This window comes from Symphalangus syndactylus, chromosome 20, assembly GCF_028878055.3.
Source record: "Symphalangus syndactylus isolate Jambi chromosome 20, NHGRI_mSymSyn1-v2.1_pri, whole genome shotgun sequence".
NCBI classification, from domain to species: domain Eukaryota; kingdom Metazoa; phylum Chordata; class Mammalia; order Primates; family Hylobatidae; genus Symphalangus; species Symphalangus syndactylus.
In genome coordinates, this window is record NC_072442.2 from 16,716,256 (window position 1) to 16,739,665 (window position 23,410).

The window sequence follows — 23,410 nt, forward strand, 5'->3', positions numbered from 1 at the left end:
TGGCTCTTGGCCTGTCTTCCCCTCCAGCCTAAGTTCCGCATATCCTAGGTGATGTCTACTTTTATGTGGATAATACATTCAACAGCCTCCTATTTCCTTGCCTTTATTTATGAATGAATGAATGAATGAATGTGAAGGAACCTAACATTGTTTGAACAATCCACACAGGTTCAGAACACTCTTCTACCACAAGGAAAAAGCTAGTTTGTGGTCAGTGAGAGTCATATATAAAAAGTAACAGAAGACCCCCATCTATGACTGCTCCTTATATAAGGCACTATTAACTATACTTACTGGTCTAGGTAGGGCCAGGTTTGCTCCATACCAGTGATAAAGTGCTCTCCACACAGGTTCTGGGACCATTTCATAATCTCTTCCATGAATCAGCTGTGGAGTTCGTTTTAATCGTCCTCCTTCTAGTGTTAATGATGTAGCCTGAGAAAGAATAGAATGACAATGTTGACTTTCAGTATTACAAAGGGTTTTGGGTCTCAGCAATACCTAGATACAGGAAAACAAACTCATATATCACCGCCCAGTTTCATGTTGCTGGAAAAACTTAATTTTTTTTTTTTTTTTTTTGGAGATGGAGTCTTGTTCCATCACCCAGGCTGGGGTACGGTGGCGCGATCTTGGCTTGCTGCAGCCTCCGCCTCCCGGGTTCCAGTGATTCTCCTGCCTCAGCCTCCCAAGTAGCTGGGATTACAGGCACCCGCCACCTCGCCCGGCTAATTTTTTGTATTTTTAGTAGAGACGGGGTTTCACCGTGTTAGCCAGGCTGGTCTCAAACTCCTAACCTCAGGTGATCTGCCCACTTCAGCCTCCCAAAGTGCTAGGATTACAGGCATGAGCCACCACGTCCAGCCAAAAAAACTGAATTTTTAATGAGAGATTTTTATTTTTGACTTTCAAAATAAACTATGTAAGAAATGAAACTCAAAGCATATCATTTGGAAAAATCGCTAAAGCACCTGAAATAACTTCACAGATTTCTTTCAAACAATAAAAAAATACTAGTTTGGAAAAAAAAATTCATACATAGCGTATGTGAAACATTTTCAGAATAGCTGTCCTAAGTAAGAATAACAATATTGCCAAGGGTTACTAAACTACTTCTATGTAAGATCTAAATCATAAATATTCTCACAGAAATGTACTATACAAAGAGATGTCCATCTATAATAGAGTAATTAAATGAACCACCAATGTTTTGCTATGTGCTAAAACCTCTGAAATGAAATTTATTAATAGCTTGCAAGAGAATAATTTTAAGTTTAGATGTAAAATTACTTACCTTTACTGGTTCTTGAGTTACTAATGGCTGATTATCAATAGCCCCTGGTTTCTGAGGGTTAAGGTGCAACAAAATATTCCCATTGGCTCCCAGCAAACACTGGTTGTTATTGTCAGAAGTGTTATGTTGTCGAGCAAAGCAAACATCTGCCCCTGGTGTGGCAGAATACAGAAAGCCTATAAAAAAAAAAGAGGATGGAATCTCTTATTTTTAGTTATTATAGAAGGGAAAAGCTGGGCTAAGTAGCTGGGCTTCTACATAGCATCCTTTAATTATTTTCCTCAAACTAGAAAAATATTCCAAATGTTCTTGGTAGATAATGCTGATATGAAGTCACTAAATTAAAGGGAAACTAAAACAAGAACTCCAACAAAAGAGTACTGGGGGCTAGATCCTATTGTATCTATGAACTCAATGTCCACGAGTTCTTTTGAAAGAAATACATGATCTTTACAATAGGAAAATATGCACAGAAAATGATTAATCATGGCTCAGAGTTGTGAACCTCAGTGGTATTTTAAGGCATTTCAACTCTTAACTACATGCTAATCTTTGGTAAACAATCTAGCAGTCATCATTTTGTAACCTTCTGCCTGTGGTATGCAGCCTTTGGGTGTCACAGGTTATATGGTAAGCACATACCAAACAGGATCTTTAGATGGGGTTAAGAAATAATCCTCATGTTAAAGCTGATGACAGCACTTCTAGGATTGCTAAGTGATCTTTGTAATACCAGAAAGGGAGAGAAGAAGCAGATTCTACAAGGAGCTTTGTAAAGAAAATGCTAGCTCTGTCCAATTTGCTTACACCTTCCACAGAAAAGGAAAAGAACATCTTGGAAGAAATAATAACACAGGCCAGCCGCAATGGCTCATGCCTGTAATCTCAGCACTTTGGGAGGCCAAGGCTGGAGGACTGCTTGAAGCCAGAAGACTGCAACCAGCACAGGCAACATGAGACCTCGTCTCTACAAAACAATTAAAAAATTAGCTGTGTGTGGCACTGTACACCTGTAGTCCTAGCTACTAGGTAGGCTAAGACAGGAAGATCTTTAGAGCCCAGGAACTGGAGGTTACAGTGAGCTATGATCGTGCCATTGCACTACAGCCTGGGCAACAGAGCGACACCCTGTCTGTTTAAGTAAATAAATAAATAACAATAGGGTAAGACTGAGAGTTCTGCTACTGTACCAGAATAACAGCAATCAACTCAATTCAGCTGGGCCATAGAAATACCATAGCATCTTCCTTGTAGGTGTGGAAACATGAAGTTTTAGGTAAGTACCAAGGCCTAAAGGGAATTACGGGAGGCATCTGAATTCTTTCTCAGTATTTTAACTAAATAATCTCCATATTTTGGCCTGAAATATACATAGAATCTGATGTGAGGTGCATTTAATTTAATTATGTTTATGCCTAGAGAGAGTCCTAGAGATGACTATCTTTGAAAATTTAAATTTACTGACTAAATAATTTAATAGCAATAGGGAAAGATGGGGCTTGATTGATGAAAATAGTGAAAATAGCCACGTGTGATGGCTCATGCCTGTAATCCCAGCACTTTGAGAGGCTGAGGCCGGAGGACCTCTTGAGCCTGGGAGTTTGAGACCAGCCTGGGCAACATGGCAAAACCCTATCCCTAAAATAAAAACAAAAACAATGGCTGGGTATGGTGGCGCGTGCCTGTAGTCCCAGCTTCTTAGGAGGCTGAGATGGGAGAATTGCTTGAGGCCAGGAGGCAGAGGCTGCAGTAAGCCATGATTATGCCACTGTACTCCAGCCTGGGTGACAGAGCGAGATCCTGTCTCAAAAGAAAATAGTGAAAATATTTCCATATTGAGAGATTTAATGAAGTATAATATGGAAAAGAGGTTTTCTGTGTAAAAATACTAATGTATTCAAGAATTTTACAATTGACCATTTCATTCAAAAGTTATTTCTGTTAATGGAAGCCTGATCTCCTATTACCGTATTCACTACAGCCTCTGTCAAATTAGACTCCCTTAATAACTATCCATGGGGAGGCTGGGCATGGTGGCTCACGCCTGTAATCCCAGCACTTTGGGAGGCCAAGGCAGGCAGATCACGAGGTCGGGAGTTCAAGACCAGCCTGGCCAACACAGTGAAACCCCATCTCTACTAAAAAATACAAAAATTAGCCAGGCGTGGTGGCGGGCACCTGTAATCGCAGCTACTCAGCAGGAGAATCGCTTGAACCCAGAAGGTGGAGGTTGCAGTGAGCAGAGATCGTGCCACTGAGCTCCAGCCTAGGCAAAACAGTGAAACTCCATCTCAAAAAAAAAAAAAGACCTATCCATGGGGAATAAACCAATAAACCTCAGGGGAATAGGTCATATTTACCACTGCCAGCAGTTTCTGAGGCTTCAGATGCAGTAGAAATGTTGTCTGAAAATTTCTCTTCTGTAGTATTCACATAACTGAAGCTGCTTCCAATTCTATCTTCCACCTGCTCCATAGGATGGGCTGCAGTTCCAAATGAGTATTTTCCTCCATTCAAAACAGATGATGGCTCAATTACCACGGGGTTGGCATCCTAAAATCAGGAAATCAGAGAATAAGAAGCAAAGTTTAGGCCGGGCATGGTGGCTCACGCCTGTAATCCCAGCACTTTGGGAGGCCAAGGCGGGCGGATCACGAGGTCAGGAGATCGAGACCATCCTGGCTAACACAGTGAAACCCCGCCACTACTAAAAATACAAAAAATTGGCTGGGCGAGGTGGCGGGCACCTGTAGTCCCAGCTATGCGGGAAGCTAAGGCAGGAGAATGGCGTGAACCCTGGGGGGTGGAGCCTGCAGTGAGCCGAGATCGGGCCACTGCACTCCAGCCTGGGTGAAAGAGCGAGACTCCTCAAAAAAAAAAAAAAGAAGCAAAGTTTAATAATCTGACAACTATGTAGTCTTCAGAAACAAATCTCACAATTATCTATTTTTTTAAGTCTCCTGTAGTTGGCCACAGACATTTAAAAACATTCTAATACATAGCTATATTTTAATCTCTTTAAGGAGGAAAAGTATGTATATAGATAAAATTGGCAAGGTAGACAAAATAGACTGTGAAGAATTTTGTGCCACATAAAGTTATTAGACTCTATTCTGTTGGCAGCCTTTTTTTTAACATTGAAAGTAAATAAAGTTTACATTTTTTTCTTTTTTTCCTTATTTCCCATAGTACATGAATGCATATAATTTTTTTATTATTAAAGATTACATGGTCAATGTAGAAAATATAGAAAACATGAAGAAAATATCACATGTACTCAGATTCCATCATTTAGCAATAACTGTGTTTTAGTTCTTGTGACTGAAAAAATATACATATGTAAAAGATGAGTGGTATATGTACATAGAGTGAAGGGCAATGCTATGACTTATAGCTATGTGACCTTCTACAATAACTGAACACATCTTTAATCCCAGCACTTTGGGAGACCGAGGCAGACGGATCACTTGAGGTCAGGAGTTCAAGACCAGCCTGGCCAACATGGTGAAACCCCATCTCTACTAAAAATACAAAAATTAGCTGGGGGTGGTGGAGGGCTCCTGTAATCCCAGCTACTCGGGAGGCTGAGGCAAGAGAATCACTTGAACCCGGGAGGCGGAGGTTGCAGTAAGCTGAGATTGTGCCACTGTACTCCAGCCTAGGCAACAGAGTGAGACTCTGTCTCAAAAAAAAAAAAAAAAAAAAAAAATCATATTTTTTTCTTTCACCAAACATTGTATTGTTTATATAGTGCTAATATGCTAATCTAACATTTCATATTTTCTCTATTTCTGTTTTTAACAAAGAGAGAACAGTCCTAAATAGCAGAGTCTTCAAAAGGCAATGCTATTAGCTGGAATTTAATAATATTATTGCCTTCTATTTCTGGCAAGTGACACTAGTTTTCTTTTTTCTTTTTTTTTTTTTTTGAGACGGAGTCTCGCTCTGTCACCCAGGCTAGAGTGCAGTGGTGCGATCTCGGGTCACTGCAACCTCCACCTCCCAGGTTCAGGCGATTCTCCTGCCTCAGCCTCCTGAGTAACTGGAATTACAGGCGTGTGCCACCAAGCCCGGATAATTTTTGTATTTTTAGTAGAGACAGGGTTTCACCATACTGGCCAGGCTGGTCTTGAATTCCTGACCTCAGGTTATCCGCCTGCTTGGGCCTCCCAAAGTCCTGGGATTACAGGCTTGAGCCACCATGCCCAATCACTTTTTTTTTTTTTTTTTTGAGACAGGGTCTCGCTATGTTGGCCAGGTCAGTCTTGAACTCCCAGCCTCAAGCAATACTCCTGCCTGGGCCTCCCAAAGGGCTAGGATTAAAGGCGTGAGCCACTGTGCCCAGTGGATACAAGTTTTCTACTTAAAATAGTGATATAAAGTTTCCTTTGAAAATATGATTAAATAACTAATTAATCACAACTAGTTACAAATTTCTTTGTTCCTTGTCTGTTACCACTGCTTCACTTGAGTAGCCAAAAATTTTTTTTAATTTTAAGTAAAAATGGCATAATTATTTATGTAAGTTAATTGTATGGCATTATATGAGAAAAATGGTGACCATAGTTAAAGAAAATGATTAAGAAGTAGGAATCTACATTACATATGAATTTTGGACCATCAATTTTTAAAATTTAGATGGTTAACCAAAGTAGTCAAAATTCTTCTTTTTTTTGAGACAGAGTCAAGCTCTGTCACCCAGTCTGGAGGTCAGTGGTGCAGTCTTGGCTCACAGCAACCTCTGCCTCTAGCTTCAAATGATTCTCCTGCCTCAGCCTCCTGAGTAGCTGGAACTACAGGCACCTGTCACCTCACACAGCTAATTTATGTATTTTTAGTAGAGACAGGGTTTCACCATGCTGGCCTCGAACTCCTGAACACAAGTGATCCACCTGCCTCGGCCTCCCAGCGTGCTGGGATTACAGGCGTGAGCCACCGTGCCCAGCCTAGAAATCAAAATCCTGTAGACAAGACAGTAGAACCAAACTGATCTATGTCAAAAAAGAAGTATAAATTAGTCCCAAGTGTTAATTTTCTTAAAGATAATATCAAGCTTGTCACAGCTTTTCTAATACAGAATCCATACCAACACAAAATACATTACATTTAAATTAGTTTTCTTATTATTTTTTTTTTTAATTAAAACAAGTTTTGGCCAGGGATGGTGGCTCATGTCTGTAATCCCTGCACTTTGGGAGCCAAGGTGGCTGGATCACTTGAGCTCAGGAGAGTTGGAGACCAGCCTGGGCAACATGGATAGATCCTGTCTTTACAAAAAAATATAAAAAAAATAGTGGGGCATGGTGGTATGCACCTTTAGTCCCCAGTAACCTGAGAGGCTGAGGTGGGAGGATGGCCTCAACCCAGGGGGTGGAGGTTGAAGTGAGTCGAGATCATGCCACTGCACTCCAGCCAGAGCAGCAGAGCAAGATCCTTTGTTTTGTTTTGTTTTGTTTTGTTTTGTTTTTTTGGTAGAAATGGAGTCTTACTATATTGCCCAGGCTGGTCTCAAACTCTAGCCTCAGGTAATCCTCCTGCCTCAGTCACCCAAAGTGGTGGGATTACAGGTGTGAGCCACCTCACCTGGTTAAATTAGGTTTCAAAAGAAAATTTTCCATAAACATAAATGCCTTATTATTTAAATCAATTCGACTTTTTTTTCACTTATGCTTTTTGATTTATTTGGTCTGGAGTATAGCAAAGGCTCTTTTTTTTATATACAGGGTCTTTCTCAGTCGCCTATAGCGCTCACTATACCCTCAAACTCCTGAGCTCAAGTGATCCTTCCACCTCAGCTAGGACCAAGGCATGCATCACCATGCCCAACTAATTTTTAAAGTTTTCATAGAGATGTGGTCTCAATATGTTACCCAGACTGGTCTCAAGCTCCTGGAGGATCCAAACGATCCTCCTGCCTTGGCCTCCCAAACTGCTAGGATTACAGGCATGAGTCACCTGGCCAAAGGCATTTTTTCATTTTTAAAGTGATCTCACTACGTATGTAGCCAGAATTAATAACTATTGCCCTAGTGAGGATTATAGTCTCATGCATTTGTTTTTATAATGTGCTCCAGATGTTGAGAGCTTAGAAATTGACTTGTTATTAAATCTGCTACCTGCTCTGGAACTTGTGTTTTAGAAGAAGATTTAGATTTTAATTAGTTTTCAGGTCATTTGCTTCTTGCCCATAAAGATGGAGCAAGACAGACAGCAAAACCATTTTGAAAGAGTAACAGCGCCACCTTTGAGAAAAATTAAAGTCTTCCAAGTCACTTTGTTTTCCTCCAGAAAAATCACTTTAGTCTTGCTATAAGTGATCTGAAATGATGTTTCAATAACCATCACATTGTTGGCAAGGTAATCCATTTATAAATTTATACTCACTTCTATATTCCATTTATATAAAGTTGATGCATTACAAATTACTTTTTTTTCTTCTTTTTTTTGAGATGGAGTCTCGCTTTGTTGCCCAGGCTGGAGTGCAGTGGTGCAATGTTGGGTCACTGCAACCTCTGCCTCCTGGGTTCAAGCAATTCTCCTGCCTCAGCCTCCACAGTAGCTGGGATTACAGGCATGCACCACTGCGCCTGGCTAATTTTTGTATTTTCAGTGGAGACAGGGTTTCGCCATGTTGGCCAGGCTGGTCTTGAACCCCTGACCTCAGGTGATCCACCTGCCTTGGCCTCCCAAAGTGCTGGGATTACAGGTGTGAGTCACCGTACCCGACCACAAATTACTTTCTAAAAAATTTGTAGTAATATATTTTGAGGAAGATTAGGTCTATTTGAGCAAACAATTTTCTTCAAGTTTTCCTCTAAGATGGGCATGTAAGAGAATTTCAAGGAGTAATATTTGGAATTGCATCTTAAATGTTTAAACATGTTTGCAAGTCTTACATGGTGCCTGTGTTTCTAAAGAAAATGTAAATGAAACCATTCCTGTAACAATGTTTCTCATTCTGAAGAGCTCAGTCCATAGGTTAAATCTATACACATCACTGGCAAGAAAACAGGATAACAAAAATATTACCAGGCATTACATTTGTTAGGCTAAATTTTATAATAATTTGTGAATAGGATGATTCTAATAACTTCTCAGATATTGCAACATTTGCCTCTAGCAACTGCGGTTCTACCACATGCTTTTAATATGGTACAGTGAGTAATACCCTTTAGACTTGGAGAATATGGGTTTTCTTTGCTTCTTTTCCAGTGCTCCAAACAAACTAGAGAGGTCTGTCTTCTCAGTCTTTGGCTTTCTTTTCTGTTACAGGAATCTGATGCTGTCACTGTTCTCCACTGCCTGAAACTGTCAGCACAACTCAGGTTCCTTCTTCCCCTTCCTACACGCTTATTTTTCTTGTTCCTTCCACCCTTCTTGGCTTTCAGTGAAATAGCTACCTTTTCATCCGATTAATCTTATTACCACTTTCCTTCTGTAAGATGAGCAAACCAATCACAGTTATATATTGCAGAATCTTAGAGTCACTAGCTTTTTTTGACTGTTCATTTCTGGCTGCTTACGGAAATTTTTGTTTTTCTAAAACATCAAAGGATCATGTTTTGTTTTTATTGACTTCAGGGGTCTGGAACTATTCAAAATTATCCTAGAATCCTGGTTTTCAGAAGATAGATTTCTAAATAGGTAAAGTTTCACCTGTAGAGAGAAATGTCCTCATTTTCTCTGAGTCAACAATTCACAAAAGGATGAGGTACTTATTTTAATATAAGAGAATTCTATTTTGAGATTTTAGGATTCCCTGTGAGTTGTATGAATAGTTTATGTGTTATAAAATATGGGTCAAGATTCACCTTTTTCTCTATTGATGATACTACTACTTTTTATGCCCCGTACATAGGTATGTTACAAGAATCAATGATCTTAATTAACAGTTATGTGAATTTCAAATTTCACTAGTCTGAAATGCTAGCTTTGGAAAAATAGAGGGCAGCATGGAGCAACAGATTAGGTACTAAGGCAGGACTCAGGACACTGAGCTCTAGAGTGCTAGATCAAATAATAAAATAATTGTCTGATACAGTTTTGGGCAATTATAAAACCTAAGGACCTCACAGGCTTCGTTTGTAAATTCAGAGAAAAGAGGTGTTTCATTCCTTTTATTTCCCCCTCAACTACACATGTCTGAGGCAGGAAAACAAGGCTGCCCCACTCGTGGCAGTCCTGACAACGATCCTCGAGGGCTGCTCTTGGCCTCCAGCCTTGGCTAAGGAGAACAGGGAACCCCCACAGCCCATGGGAGAGAGGCGCGAAAGGTGATGTAAAGTACTTTCTAGCTCTAAAGTTACATGATAACCAAATAAGAAAATCTGCATGTGAATAGTAATAGCTGCTCCTTCATAGTTCTCAAAAAGGAAGAAAGATACACATTATGTACTACAATAATGATAAACAGAAAAGATTTCACCATTCTTCCCCATTTAAATTTTTTTAGGAGATTACACATATAAGAATAAAACTTGACACATTAAAGCGGGGAAAGATTGGTAAGATTCCATGAGCAGAGACACAATCAAATTATTCATGCTCCAGTGAATCAGCAAATCTGGGGTTAGCCACTTCTAAGAAAGGATGGCTCATTTTTTCTGATCCCTTGGTCTCTGATCTTTCCATTTAGTCTTGCCAGTATTTGAAACATACTGCCCTCACAATTAGTAATTCACATAAGTAAATATGTCATTTTATGAAGAGAAAAAATTAACTAAAGCTAAGTACTATCTTAGGTAGGCAGATGAAGCTCTAAGATCAAATTATCTGATATGTCAACACTAATTTTCTTTCTTTTTTTTTTTTTTTTGAGATGGAGTCTCACTGTCATCCAAGATGGAGTGCAGTGGCATGATCTCGGTCCACTGCAATCTCTGCTTCCTGGGTTTAAGTGATTCTCCTGCCTCAGCCTCCCAAGTAGCTGGAACTGCAGGCACACGCCACCACGCCCAGCTAATTTTTGTATTTTTAGTAGAGTCGGGGTTTCACCATGTTGGCCAGGCTGGTCTGGAACTCCTCGTCTCAAGTGATCTGCCTGCCTCGGCCTCCCAAAGAGCTGGGATTGCAGGTGTGAGCCATTGCACCTGGCTCAATTTTTTTTTTTTTTTAAACAAGTCATTTGTCAAAGCTGCCACATGGACTAGAAAGAGAAATTTGAATTTTTTTTTTTTTTTTTTTAATAAGAGTCTCACTCTGTTGCCCAGGCTGGAGTGCAGCGGCATCATCTTGGCTCTCTACAACCTCCGCCTCCTAGGTTTGAGCTATTCTTGTGCCTCAGCCTCCTGAGTAGCTGGGATTACAGGCATACACCACCACAACTGGCTAATTTTTGTATTTTTAGTAGAGACGGGGTTTCTCCAGGTTGGGCAGGTTGGTGTTGAACTCCTAGCCTCAAGTGATCTGCCTCCTTTGGCGTCCCAAAGTGCCAGGATAACAGGCGTGAGCCACCATGCCTGGCATGAAAGAAGAAATTTAAATCCGGATATAACTACTGCTACTACTACCACCATTATTACCTTTAACCTTATATAGAGTTTCTATCTGCCACACACTGGGCTAAGTGCTTCACATGTATTAAGTCATTTAATTCTCACATCCCTACTTAAACAGATATTACTATTAATCTCATTGTTCATATGTGAAAACTGAGGTAGAGCAAGAAGTAGTAATTTATTCAAGGTCATAAAGCAAGTGCAAGGGACAAGAGTCCAAGCTCACTACAATTACCTTATTGAAGTTTCTCATAATAATAGCTACCTATTTAGTACTTACTATGTACCAGACACTGTTTTAAAATACTTAACAAGAGTCTGGGTGCCTGTAATCCTAGCACTTTGAGAGCCCAAGGCAGGAGAACCGCTTGAGCCCAGGAGTTCCAGACTAGCCTGGCAAGCATAGTGAGACCCCATCTCTACAGAAAATCAAAAAATTAGCCAGGTGTGGTAGTGCATGCCTGGAGTCTCAGCTACTCAGGAGGTGGGAGAATTGCCTCAGCCCATGAGGTTGAGGCTGTAGTGAGCTATGATTGTGCCACTACACTCCAGCCTGGGCAACAAAGGAAGATCCTGTCTCAACAAACAAACAACAACAACAAAACACTTAACATGCATCAAACTCATTTAATCCTCGTAACACTATGAGGGAGATTATTATTATTACTCTAATTTTACAAATGGAGGAAACAAGGCCCAGAATGTCACTTTTTTAAAAAGGTTACTTGAATTCAGTTTAAAAACATTTTTTAAAAATCTGTCAGTGTGCAGTTATTTGCATTTAATTTTAGAAAAGAACACGTTTCTAATTAAAACAGGTTCAGAGGATTGTTATTAGTCAACTTACATTTCCCCCACCTTATTAATAAGTTGCCATAGTTCCCTGTCTCTTTATTTAGTAGAAACACTTTTCTAATTAGTATGTATTTTCAGAAAGTACTGCTGTTACTCCACTTACATTTTCCCCCATCTTATTGAATAAATTCCCATACTCTGCCTCCTTTCTCTCCATATAAAGCGATACTCCTCTCCTCCCAGGTTTATTGTAACTCTAAGTTTGCCTTTATTTATTCATTTATTTTATGAGACAGGGTCTTGCTCTGTCACCCAAACTGGAGTGTAGTGGTGCGATCATGGCTTACTGCAGTCTTGACCTATCAGACTCAAGCAATCCTCCCACCTCAGCCTCCCAAGTAGCTGGGACTACAGGCGCACACTACCAAGTATGACTAACTTTTTTTTTTTTTTTTTAAGACGGAGTCTTGCTCTGTCGCCCAGGCTGGAGTGCAGTGACGATCTCGGCTTACTGCAAGCTCCGCCTCCCGGGTTCACACCATTCTCCTGCCTCACCCTCCTGAGTAGCTGGGACCACAGGCGCCCGCCACCACACCCGGCTAATTTTTTGTATTTTTAGTAGAGACGGGGTTTCACCGTGTTAGCCAGGATGGTCTCGATCTCCTGACCTCGTGATCCACCCGCCTTGGCCTCCCAAAGTGCTGGGTTTATAGGCGTGAGCCACCATGCCCAGCACAAGCATGACTAATTTTTAAAAAAAATTTTTTGGGCCGGGCGTGGTGGTTCACGCCTGTAATCCCAGCACTTCGGGAGGGCAAGGAGGGCAGATCACGAGGTCAGGAGATTGAGACCATCCTGGCTAACACGGTGAAGTCCCATCTCTACTAAAAATATAAAAAAAAAGGAAATTAGCCAGGCGTGGTGGCACGTGCCTCTAGTCCCAGCTACTCGGGAGGCTGAGGCAGGAGAATGGCGTGAACCCAGGAGGCGGAGCTTGCAGTGAGCCGAGATCGCGCCGCTGCACTCCAGCCTGGGCGACAAAAGCAAGACTCTGTCTCATAAAAAAAAAAAAAATTTTTTTTTTTTTGTAAAGATGTTGTCTCACTATGTTGCCCAGGCTGGTCTTGAATTCCTGGGCTCAAGTGATCCCCCTATCTCGGCCTTTCAAAGTCCTGAGATTACAGGCCCAGCCAGACTTCATTCTTAAGTAGATTTTAAAGTTTGCATTTGACAGATGCATGCTAGAAAATAATATCAAATGCCAGAGTGGAGAAGGAAATATGTAGATTCTCCCATGTATACCTCTCCCTTACTACCCTCCCCAAATTTCTTTAGTGCACAAAAGGATTATGGTAGGCAACAACAAACCAGGTTCATGTTCTCGTCAGTGCAGTTCAGTCTGTTTATAAGGGACATGCTGCTAAGAGTAAGACCTCTATTGTGTTCCTACGGAAAACAAAATGTAATACATCCAAGACAAAACTAGGTTATTCTTTGAGTCTATACTCATTAAAACATTAACAACCACTCATTCTAAGGCCAAACTACAAATATAAAAACAAAAAAAGTATTTCAAAATAATAACTGATGCTGTACCCCAATGTTCTCATTTTCTACCTACACACACCATCATTATCTACCTACAAGGTCCAGGAAGTCATTTGCCTACTTTTTATTCCTTCAGAGACACCAAAGTCCGTGTTTCCCAATTAATATAGTTTACGTGTGAAAACACATTAATAAACTCTGCAAAATGGAAAAAAGATGAGAAAGAATGATGAGATAGATAATGTAAAAAGTATGTAACTACCAATATTCTGATAATAAGCAGTGACAGAAGAAATACAGGCAAATAGGAATCAAATGATTAGAATTTTGGTTAGTGATCATTTGGCAATGAGTGTATATATCAGTTGGCTCTCCAAGAAGGCAAATATTTGATTCTTGGCATTATTCTTTTCAGTTTTCTAGTTCTGAAAAAAATTCCATTTTAATGGAAAAGGTGAAATAAAGGACAATGTAAATGATGTAGTTGAGAGAATATAAGCTTTAAAGTCAGTCCTTTGGTTTGATCCCAGATCTTCCACCCTAATCACGACATTCAGGTTACTTTTTCTTTTAGCACCAGGTTCCCCACAGGTAAAATGGGTATAATATTATCTTCCTCACAAGGGTGGTGCGAGAAATAAATGAGATGTGAGGTATGTGATATATGCAGGTACCCCCGTGCCCAATACTATCTTTTTTTAGGGTTGTTACAAGGGAAGAAATGTACGTGGAAGTGTAATCACAAAGCCTAGACCATAGCAAGTATCATATAAACACTCATTTCCTTTCCCTTTGAATCTTTATCTAAGTTGGAGCATTTTATTATTGGCTGGTAGTCACAGCATTTTATTATTGGCTGGAAGTCTGACGGAGTTGAAAATCCTATGAAAAATGTAAATAGACAGGAATCTAACTCACGTATTTGACATATTCTTTCCACTGTTGCCACCACTGCATGGAGATGATAAACCAGTTGTGTCCTGGTTGCAGACCATACCTGCTCTCTCGTTCTAACCATCCTCTGTACATACAAAAGAAATTAAATACATCAAATAAAGTTGTGTGAAATAGGTGGCGACGCACAAAAATTATCATTAGAAGATTTATAAGAAAAACCACGAAACATTTAGATGTAATTAGGAGAGATTGCCAAAACCCAATTAGTAAAACAACACTGTTTCTATTGATAAACCAATTTCAAGAGTCATAGGCCAGTATCAAGAACAATTACTTCAGGAAAAGATTCTAGGAAAAAATTAAAAAGTAAAAAAAAGAAAAACAACTGGTGTTTCCAATTAATTAATTAATTACATTTTTTGCAGAATGTTCATGTAACCAATGATGTTCTTCAAAACAACCTTATTGAGGAATAATTCACATAAATATAAAACTTACCTATTTTAAGTGTACAACTCAGTGATTTTGAGAACTTTACAGATATGTGCAACCAACACCACAATCAGTTTGAGAACATTTAGAACATTTCAATTAATCCAAAAAGACCGCTGTAGCCATTTTTGGTCAATTCCTATTACCACCCTCAGCAACAGGAAACCACTAATCTATGTTTTGTCTCTTAGAGATTTGTCTTTTCTCAACTATTTATATAAATAAAATGATAAAACACATGGCCTTTTAAAAATTTAGCCTCTTTGACTTTGCGTGTTTTTGTGGTTCATCTATTATTGTGGCAGATATCAGTTGTTTGTGCTTTATTACTCAATAGTATTCCACTGCATTACATCTTGTTTATCCATCCAACACCTAAAGAACATTTGAAACTGGCAAGTCAATTTCCAAAGTGGCTGTCCATTTAACATTCCCATCAGCAATTCTAGTGGGTGTGAAACACTGTTACACTGTGATTATAAAAAAAAAACTATCTATCTATCTATCTATCTATCTATCTATCTATCTATCTATCTATCTACCTATCTATCTAATCTACACAGTATCTATCTATCTATCTATCTATCTATCTATCTATCTATCTATCTATCTATCTATCTATCTATCTACAGAATCTCGCTCTGTAGCCTAGGCTGGAGTGCAGTGGTGCAATCTCAGCTCACTGCAGCCTTGACCTCCTGGGCTCAAGCAGTCCTCCTGCCTCAGCCTCTCAAGTATCTGGGACTACAGTTGTGCTCTGCTATGCCCGGCTAATTTTTTTTTTTTTTTTTTTTTTTAACTAGAGACAAGATCTCACTTGTCACCCAGGCTGGTCTTGAACTCCCAAAAGTGTTGGGATTACAGACATGAGCCACTGTGCCCAACCAAAAACTATTTATTTTTTTGAGGTAAAAATGGCATAATATGAAATTATTTTAAATCATACAATTCAATGGCATTTAGTACATCCAAAATGCTGTGCGACCACCTCTTATTAAGTTTCAAAACATTTTCATATACCTCAATTAAAAAGTCATCCATTAAATAGTTATTCCCCATTACCCACATCCCCCAGACCTTAACAACCACCAGTCTGCTGTCTGGACCTATTGACTTGCCTGTTCTGGATATTTCATGTAAATGGGATGATTCAACATATGACCTTTTATGTCTGGCTTCCTTCATTTAACATGTTTGTGAGGTCCAACCATGTTGTAGTATGTATCAGTACTTTATTCCTTTTTATGGTTGAATAATATTCCATGGTATGTATATACTACATCTTGTTTAACCATTCATCCACTGATGGATGTATAGACTGTTTCTACCTTTTGGCTATTGTGAATAGTGGTACTATGAAAGTTGTGTTCAAGTATTTGAGTACCTGTTTTCAATTATTTTGGTATATATTTAGAAGTAGAATTGCTGGTACATGGAAATTCTTGCTGAGGAACTGCCAAACTGTTTTCCACAGTGATTGCACCATTTTACATTTCTAACAGCAATATATGAGAGTCCCTAATTTCCCTACTTGCCAAAACCTTCCATTTTAAAAATTCTAATAATCTTATTGAGAAGAATTTCATTGTTTTGACTTGCATTTCCCTAATGACTAATTACGTTGAGCATCTTTTCATGTGCTTGATGATCACTGAACATCTCTGGAGAAACATGTATTCAAGTCCATTTTTAGGTGTCTATTTTTAAATTGGGTTGTTTGCTTTTTGTTGTTAAGCTGTAGGAGTTCTTTATGTGTTCTAGTTAGTAGACCCTTACTGGATGTATGTTTCTAAAATATTATCTCCCATTCTATAGGTTGTCTTTTCAGTTTTAAAAATAATATCTCTTGATGTATAAAAGTTTTAAGTTTTGCCAGGTACAGTGGCTCACACCTGTAATCCCAGCACTTTGGGAGGCTGAGGCAGCCGAATCGCTTGACCCCAGGAGTTCAAGACCAGCCTGGGCAACATGGCAAACCCTTATCTCTACAAAAAATACAAAAATTAGTCAGGCGCGGTGCCTCACGCCTGTAATCCCAGCACTTTGGGGGGCCGAGGCAGGCGGATCACCTGAGGTCAGGAGTTCGAGACCTGCCTGACTAACATGGTGAAACCCCGTCTCTACTAAAAATACAAAAAAATTAGCTGGATGTAGTGGTGGGCACCCATAATCCCAGCTACTTAGGAGGCTGAGGCAGGAGAATCGCTTGAACCCGGGAGGCAGAGGTTGCAGTGAGCCGAGATCGTGCCATTGCACTCCAGCCTGGGCAACACAGCAAGACTCCATCTCAAAAGAAAAAAAAAATACAAAAATTAGCTGGTTGTGGTGGTGCACGCCTGTGGTCCCAGCTACTCAGGAAGCTGAGGCGGGAGGTCACCTGAGCCCAGGAGTTTGAGGTTGCAGTGAGCTGTGATGGTGCCACTGCACTCCAGCCTGTGTGACAGTGTGAGACTGTCTCAAAACACAAAAACAAAACAAACAAAAAACTTTCAAATTTTGATGAAATGCAGTAGTTTTTCTTTGGTTGCTCATGCTTTTGGTGCTACAACTAACATTCCATTGCAAAATTCAAATAATTTTTGAGGAAATAGTTTTGTTAGATATGGAGTTCTTGGTTACAGTTTTTCCCCCACTTTCAGTTCTTTAAAAAAATTACCATCCCACTCACTTCTGGATTCCATGCTTTCTGAGGAGAAACATGCTATTAATTTTATTGATGATCCATTGTATGAGACAAACAGCTTCTCTTTTGCTTTCAAGATTCTCTCTTTGTTCTTGGCTTTGTAAAATACAGTTTCATTATAACGCTTCTCAGTTTGGATCACTTTGTTTATCTTTCTTTAAGTCCAATGAGCTTTTTGAACGCGTAGGTTCATGTCTTATGAAGTTTAGGACAACTATTTCTTCACATATTCTGCCCTTTCCTTCTCTCTCCTTTCCTAAGATTCTTATGTTGACACATATGATGTTGTTCTATGGGTTTCTTACGTTCTGTTCATTTTTCTTCATTCTATTTTCTTTCTGCTTCTCAGTCAATAATTTCAACTGACTTTTATTTAACTTCTCTGATTCATTTTTCTGCCTGCTCAAATCTGATGGAGAACCCCTCTAATAGATTTCTCATTTCAGTTATTGTAGTTTTCAGCTCCAAAATCTGTTTGGTCCCTTTTTATACTTTCTCTTTATTGATACTCTATTTGTACATATATCATTCTCCTGGTTTCATTTATTTATTTCTTTATTTATTAGTTTTTGAGATGGAGTCTCGCTCTGTCACCCAGGCTGGAGTGCAAGTGGCACAATCTCAGATCACTGCAACTTCCGCCTCCCGGGTTCAAGGGATTCTCCTGCCTCAACCTTCCAAGTAGTTGGGATTACAGGAGCCTGCCACCAGGCCTGGCTAATTTTTGTATATTTTTTAGTAGAGATGGGGTTTCACCATGTTGACCAGGCTGGTCTCGAACTCCTGACCTCAAATTATCTGCCTGCCTTGGCCTCCCAAAGTGCTGGGATTACAGGCGTGGGCCACCACGCCCAGCCAATTCTCCTGGTTTCCTTTAGTTTGTTATCCATCACCTCCATTAGCTCTTTGAACATATTTAAGATAATTGATTTTAAATGTTTGTCTGCTAAGTCCAGAGTCTGTGCTTCCTCAAAGAGAATTTCTATTAATTTCCTCTGTGAATGGACCACACTTTCTTGTTTCTGCAATGTTTTGTTGAAAACAACATTTTGAGCATTAATGGTAACTCTAGAAATATTTCCCTCCACCTCAGGGTTTGCTTTCATTGATTGCTATAGTTGTTTGGTCACTTTTCTATAATATTTTTATAAAGTCTGTCTTCCTTGTTATGTGTAGTTTCTTAAGTCTTCATTTCACTTGTGTTTGAAGAGCTAGTATTTTGACAGTGATTTCCTAGAATGGCAGAAGCGGGGAGAGGGAGAGAGGAAAAGAGAGAGGGAGGGAGAGAGAGGAAGAAAAAGAGAAAAAAGGGAGAGATAGAGAGAGAGACAAAGACAGAGAGACAAAGACAAAAACCACTACTGTCTTTGCAGAATGGCGCTGTGCTGGGGCATTCCTACAATGGTTTACAACTATGCCTTAGCCTTCACTACCTGTATACACTTAGTCTAGAAGCTCAGCCAGAGGTGAAAGTTCACGAGTCTTGTAAGGTCTTTTCCGAGAGTGCATCTTGTTGTTGGCATGTGCAAAGCCTTCTAAATTACCCAGTGTACAGTGTGCTTTTGGGTACTTTAATTTCCCAAGGAAACTCTCAAGTTCCCACCACCTCCAAGACTTTCAGCATTCTATTATATGCCTCAATTAAAATATTTTACCCCAGGTGACTGCAAGTGGCTGGCTCGTTTGCGTTCTAACGAACGCCCCTGCTTTTCCATCCTGGGTAAATTCTGAGTTAAGTATAACATAGCTGAGCATCTTGCAGTAGCTTTTCTGGTAGCCCCAGACTGTTCAGACAAAGACAACTTGTTTTGCTTTGTTTTATTTTGTTTTGTTTTTGAGACAGAGTCTTGCTCTATTGCCCAGGCTGGAGTGCAGTAGCGCAATCTCAGCTCACTGCAACCTCCGCCTCTCGGGTTCAAGCGATTCTCCTGCCTCAGCCTCCCAAGTAGCTGGAACTACAGGTGTGCGCCACCATGGCTGGCTAATTTTTTGTATTTTTAGTACAGACGGGGTTCCCTCATGTTGGCCAGGCTGGTCTCGAACTCCTAACCTCAACTGATTCACCCATCTTGGCCTCCCAAAGTGCCTGGGATTCCAGGTGTGAGCCAACGCACCCAGCCTGACAAACACAACTCTATAAATAAGGTATGTTCTGCTCTCTCTGAAACCAGGGACCAGGTGGGTTGCCATTTTCAAGGCTGCCATTACTAAACCAGACAATGGCAAATATATATACAGGCTTTTAAAAAATTATTTTTTATAATTTTTTTAAAAATCAACATTTGCTTAGTAGCTATAAATCTTTGTCTCTTTCTTCAGAGTTCTGACAAAGTTGAAATTGGCAGTTTGTTCTTTATTTTTCAATGTTTCTGTGGAGAGACAGGCTCTTAGAGCTACCCACTACATAATTTTCACTGAGTCACTCCTCTCATTGTGCTTTTAATTTGCCTTCTTTGAGGAAGCAGGACATCTTGTCATGTACTTATATGTATGGTAAGAGTCTATTCAACTCTTTTACACATTTTAAATTAGATTTTCTTGATGTCTTAATGTGTTGTAACAGTCCTTTATATATTCTGGACATGAATACTTTATCATATATATAATTTGCAAATATGTTCTCTAGGACTGTGAGGCTGTAGCTTTTATTTTCGTAATGCTCTCTCTTGAAACTCAAAAGTTTTTAATTTTTTCTAAGTCTTACACTTTTTTCCCCACTTATAAACTGTGCTTTTGGTGTTATAGCTATGAAATCTTCTAACCCCAAATCACAAAGGTTTTCTACATTTGCTTTTCTAGAAGTGTTATATTTTTAGCTCTGATGTTTAGGTATAGGGAATCCATTTTGAGTATACTTTTAAGCATAGTGTGAGGTAAGGTGTCTAAAATAATCTGTTTGCGTATGGATATCCAAATTCTCCTGCACCTTTTTTTGTTTGTTAAAGAGACAGAGTCTTGCTATGCTGTACAGGCTGGTATGAGGTGGCTATTCACAGGTGTGATCACTGCATACTCACACTAAAGCCGTGAACTCCTGGGCTTAAGTGATCTGCCTGTCTCAGCCTCCTGAGTAGCTGGGACTATTGGCCAGCTACACCACTGTGCTCAGCTCCTCCTGGACTATTTTTTTTCTTTTTAAAGTCAGTCCTTTCTCTACTGAATTTTCTTGACATCTTTAAAAAATAATAAAAATGATAATAAAAATAACCATTGACCAAAAATATAAAGGTTTCCTTTTTTTTCTTTTTTCAGGCAGAGTCTCACTCGTCACCCAGGCTGGGGTGTAGTGGCATGGTCTCAGCTCACTGCAACCTCCTCCTCCTGGGCTCAAGTGATTCTCCTGCCTTAGCCTCATGAGTAGCTGGGACTACAGTCGTGTGCCACCACGCCTGGCTAATTTTTGTGTTTTTAGTAGAGATGGGGTTTCGCCACGTTGGCCAGGCTGATCTCAAACTTCTGACATCAGTGAGCCCACCTCTGCCTCCTAAACAGCTGGGATTACAGGCATGAGCCACCACGCCTGGCCAAGGGTTTCCTTTTAAAACGTCAATTCCATTTTACTGATCTCTATGATTCTCCTTATTCCAGTACTTGATTAATGTATCCTTAGGTAAACTGTGAAATCAGGAAGTGTAAGTCTTCCGTTTTTTGTCATTTTTTTTGAAGTTGTTTAGGCTAGTCTGAGTTCTCTGCATTTCCCTATACAATTTAGGAATAGCTAGTCAATTTATAGAAAAAAGCTGGGATTTGATTGGGTGTGTTTTCAATCTATAGAACAATTTGAGAAAATTGCCATATTGACAACATTAAGTTTTCAAATCCATTTACGTACATTTTCTTAAATTTCTGTCAGCAATGCTTTGTATCTTTCAGTGCACAAGTCTTGCATTTCTTTCGCTGAATTTGTTTCCAAGGGTTTGATTTCTTTTGACAATATAGTGAATGGAACTGTTGTCTTCATTTGAATTGTACTTTCAAATTATTCTATCTAGTACATGACAATTCAATTGACTGCTTAATTATTGATCTTGTATCCTGTCATGTTGCTGAACTCATTTTATTAATTCTAACAGTTTTTCTGTGAATTCTTCAGGGTTTTCTACACATAGGATCATGTTATTTGCAGACAGTTTTATTTTTCTTTACAATCTCGATGCCTTTTATTTCCTTTTCTTGCCTGATTTAACTAGCTTGAAGCTCTAATACAATGTTGATAAGTGTGGCAAGAGCAAGTATCCTTTCCTGATCTTATGGGAAAAGCCTTCAGCGTTCTACCATTAAGTATGATCTCAGCTGTATGTTTTTCAAGATATTTTTTAGACTGAGGAATTTCCCTTCCCCAAAGTTGTGAATGAGCATGACTGTGCTCTAGTAAAATGTTATTTGCACACACTGAAATGTGAATTTTATATAACTGTAAAGTGTCACAAAATATTTATCCCCTTTTGGTTTTTTCTAAGCCACTTAAAAAGGTAAAAACATTTTTAGCTTGCAGATTGTACAGAATCAGGCAGTGGGCCAAAGTTGGCCAATATGCCATAGTCTGCTGACTAACTGCTGGCCTAGTATATGGTCTATCGTAGAACAATACTCTGTGTACCTTTGAACATGTATTCCGTTGCTGTTGGCTGAAGGGTTCTGTTGGTGGGTGCATATATCATCATTTATCATAATAAAATGTCTCTCTGGCTCCAGTAACTTGTCTTTTGTAACCTAAAAGCCATTTTCTTTTCTTGATAGTAAAGTGATTTTAGTTCACTTATGGTTATATCTGTATGGTTTTATCTTTTATTCTTTTACTTTCAACCTATTTGTGCCTTTGAATCTCAAGTAGCTGGATTGTGTTTTTTCTGTTTTTTTTTTTGAGATGGAGTCTAGCTCTGTCACCCAGGCTGGAGTGCAGTGTCTTGATCTTGGCTCACTGCAACCTCCGCCTCCCGGATTTAAGTGATTCTCCTGTCTCAGCCTCCCAAGTGGCTGGGACTATAGGCGTCCACCACCACGCCTAGCTAATTTTTTTTGTATTTTTTTTAGTAGAGACCATGTTAACCAGGATGGTCTCAATCTCCTGACCTTGCGATCCACCCACCTTGGCCTCCCAAAGTGCTAGGATTACAGGCGTGAGCCACCACGCCCAGCCAAGTAGCTAGATTTTTAAAAAACAAGTCAGTCTAAATTTTTGGCTTTTGATTATCTGTTCAATCTGTTTATATTTAAAGTAATTACAGATGTGGATTTATGTCTGTTATTTAGTTATTTGTTTTCTATGTATCAAGTCTTTCTATTTGTTCCTCTATTCCTCTACTTCTTTCTTTTGTGGTAAATAGGTATTTTCTAGGAATTTAAATAGGTAACATCTTAATGCCTTTTTAAATAAAACTATTTTGGGGGATCATTTTCTTAGAGATTGTTGTAGGGTTTACAATATGGATCTTAACATAGTCTACTTTATTTTTTATTTTACTTTATGTTTTTGAGATGGCATCTTGCTCTGTCACCCAGGCTGGAGAGCAGGCGTGCCATCTCAGCTTACTGCAACCTCTGCCTCCTGGGTTCAAGTGATTCTCCCGCCTCAGCCTCATGAGTAGATAGGGTTACAGGCACGCACCACCACGCCAGGCTAATTTTTGTATTTTGAGTAGAGACGAGGTTTTGCCATGTTGGCCAGGCTGGTCTCGAACTCCTAGCTTCAAGAGATCCGGCTGCCTTGGCCTCCCAAAGAGCTGGGATTACAGGCGTGAGCCATGGCACCCAGCCAACATAGTCTACTATGTTTGATTGATACTAATTTATTCCAGTAGAGAAACTAAAAAAGTATAGAAACTAAAACATAGAAATTTTGCTCAAATATAGCTCCCCTTCTACTCTCACCTTTGTGCTATTGTTGTCACTCATATAAGATCGTTATATGTAATGGGAACAACATGGTTTTATAATTGTTGTCATGTAAAAATGTCTTTTAAACCAGTAAAAAAAAAATAAACAGAATAGTATATTTATACTGTCTTTTATTATTACCTAGGTAATTTCTACTATTGGTGCTCTTTATTTTTTTTTGGCAGTTTTTATGGTTTTATTTAAACATAAAACATGCATATGAGCTGTCTATTCATTTTCTTCACAGGCTGGCATTGGGACTGGTGACTCTGATGGCCAGCTGGGCTGCTCTTTCCACAATGTCTTTGCAGTTCTTAGAGGAAACAC

General features: G+C 39.4%; 1 protein-coding gene and 1 non-coding gene across 9 annotated transcripts in view; both read right to left on the reverse strand.

Moving 5' to 3' along the window:
- USP32 (ubiquitin specific peptidase 32) overlaps positions 1-23,410 on the reverse strand; it is a 244,540-nt gene that overhangs the window by 45,411 nt on the left and 175,719 nt on the right. For all 8 annotated transcript variants that reach the window (XM_055257787.2, XM_063628464.1, XM_063628463.1 and 5 more), the window contains 4 exons: positions 14,053-14,155; positions 3,655-3,847; positions 1,295-1,470; positions 295-435 (listed from right to left, as the gene is read on the reverse strand). In XM_055257787.2, coding sequence (XP_055113762.1) covers positions 295-435; positions 1,295-1,470; positions 3,655-3,847; positions 14,053-14,155 — 613 coding nt within the window. The remainder of the gene's footprint in view (positions 1-294; positions 436-1,294; positions 1,471-3,654; positions 3,848-14,052; positions 14,156-23,410) is intronic.
- On the reverse strand, positions 9,431-9,561 carry LOC129470855 (small Cajal body-specific RNA 20). Its single transcript, XR_008653375.1, has one exon. It is a non-coding gene; the product is annotated as a small Cajal body-specific RNA 20 (non-coding RNA).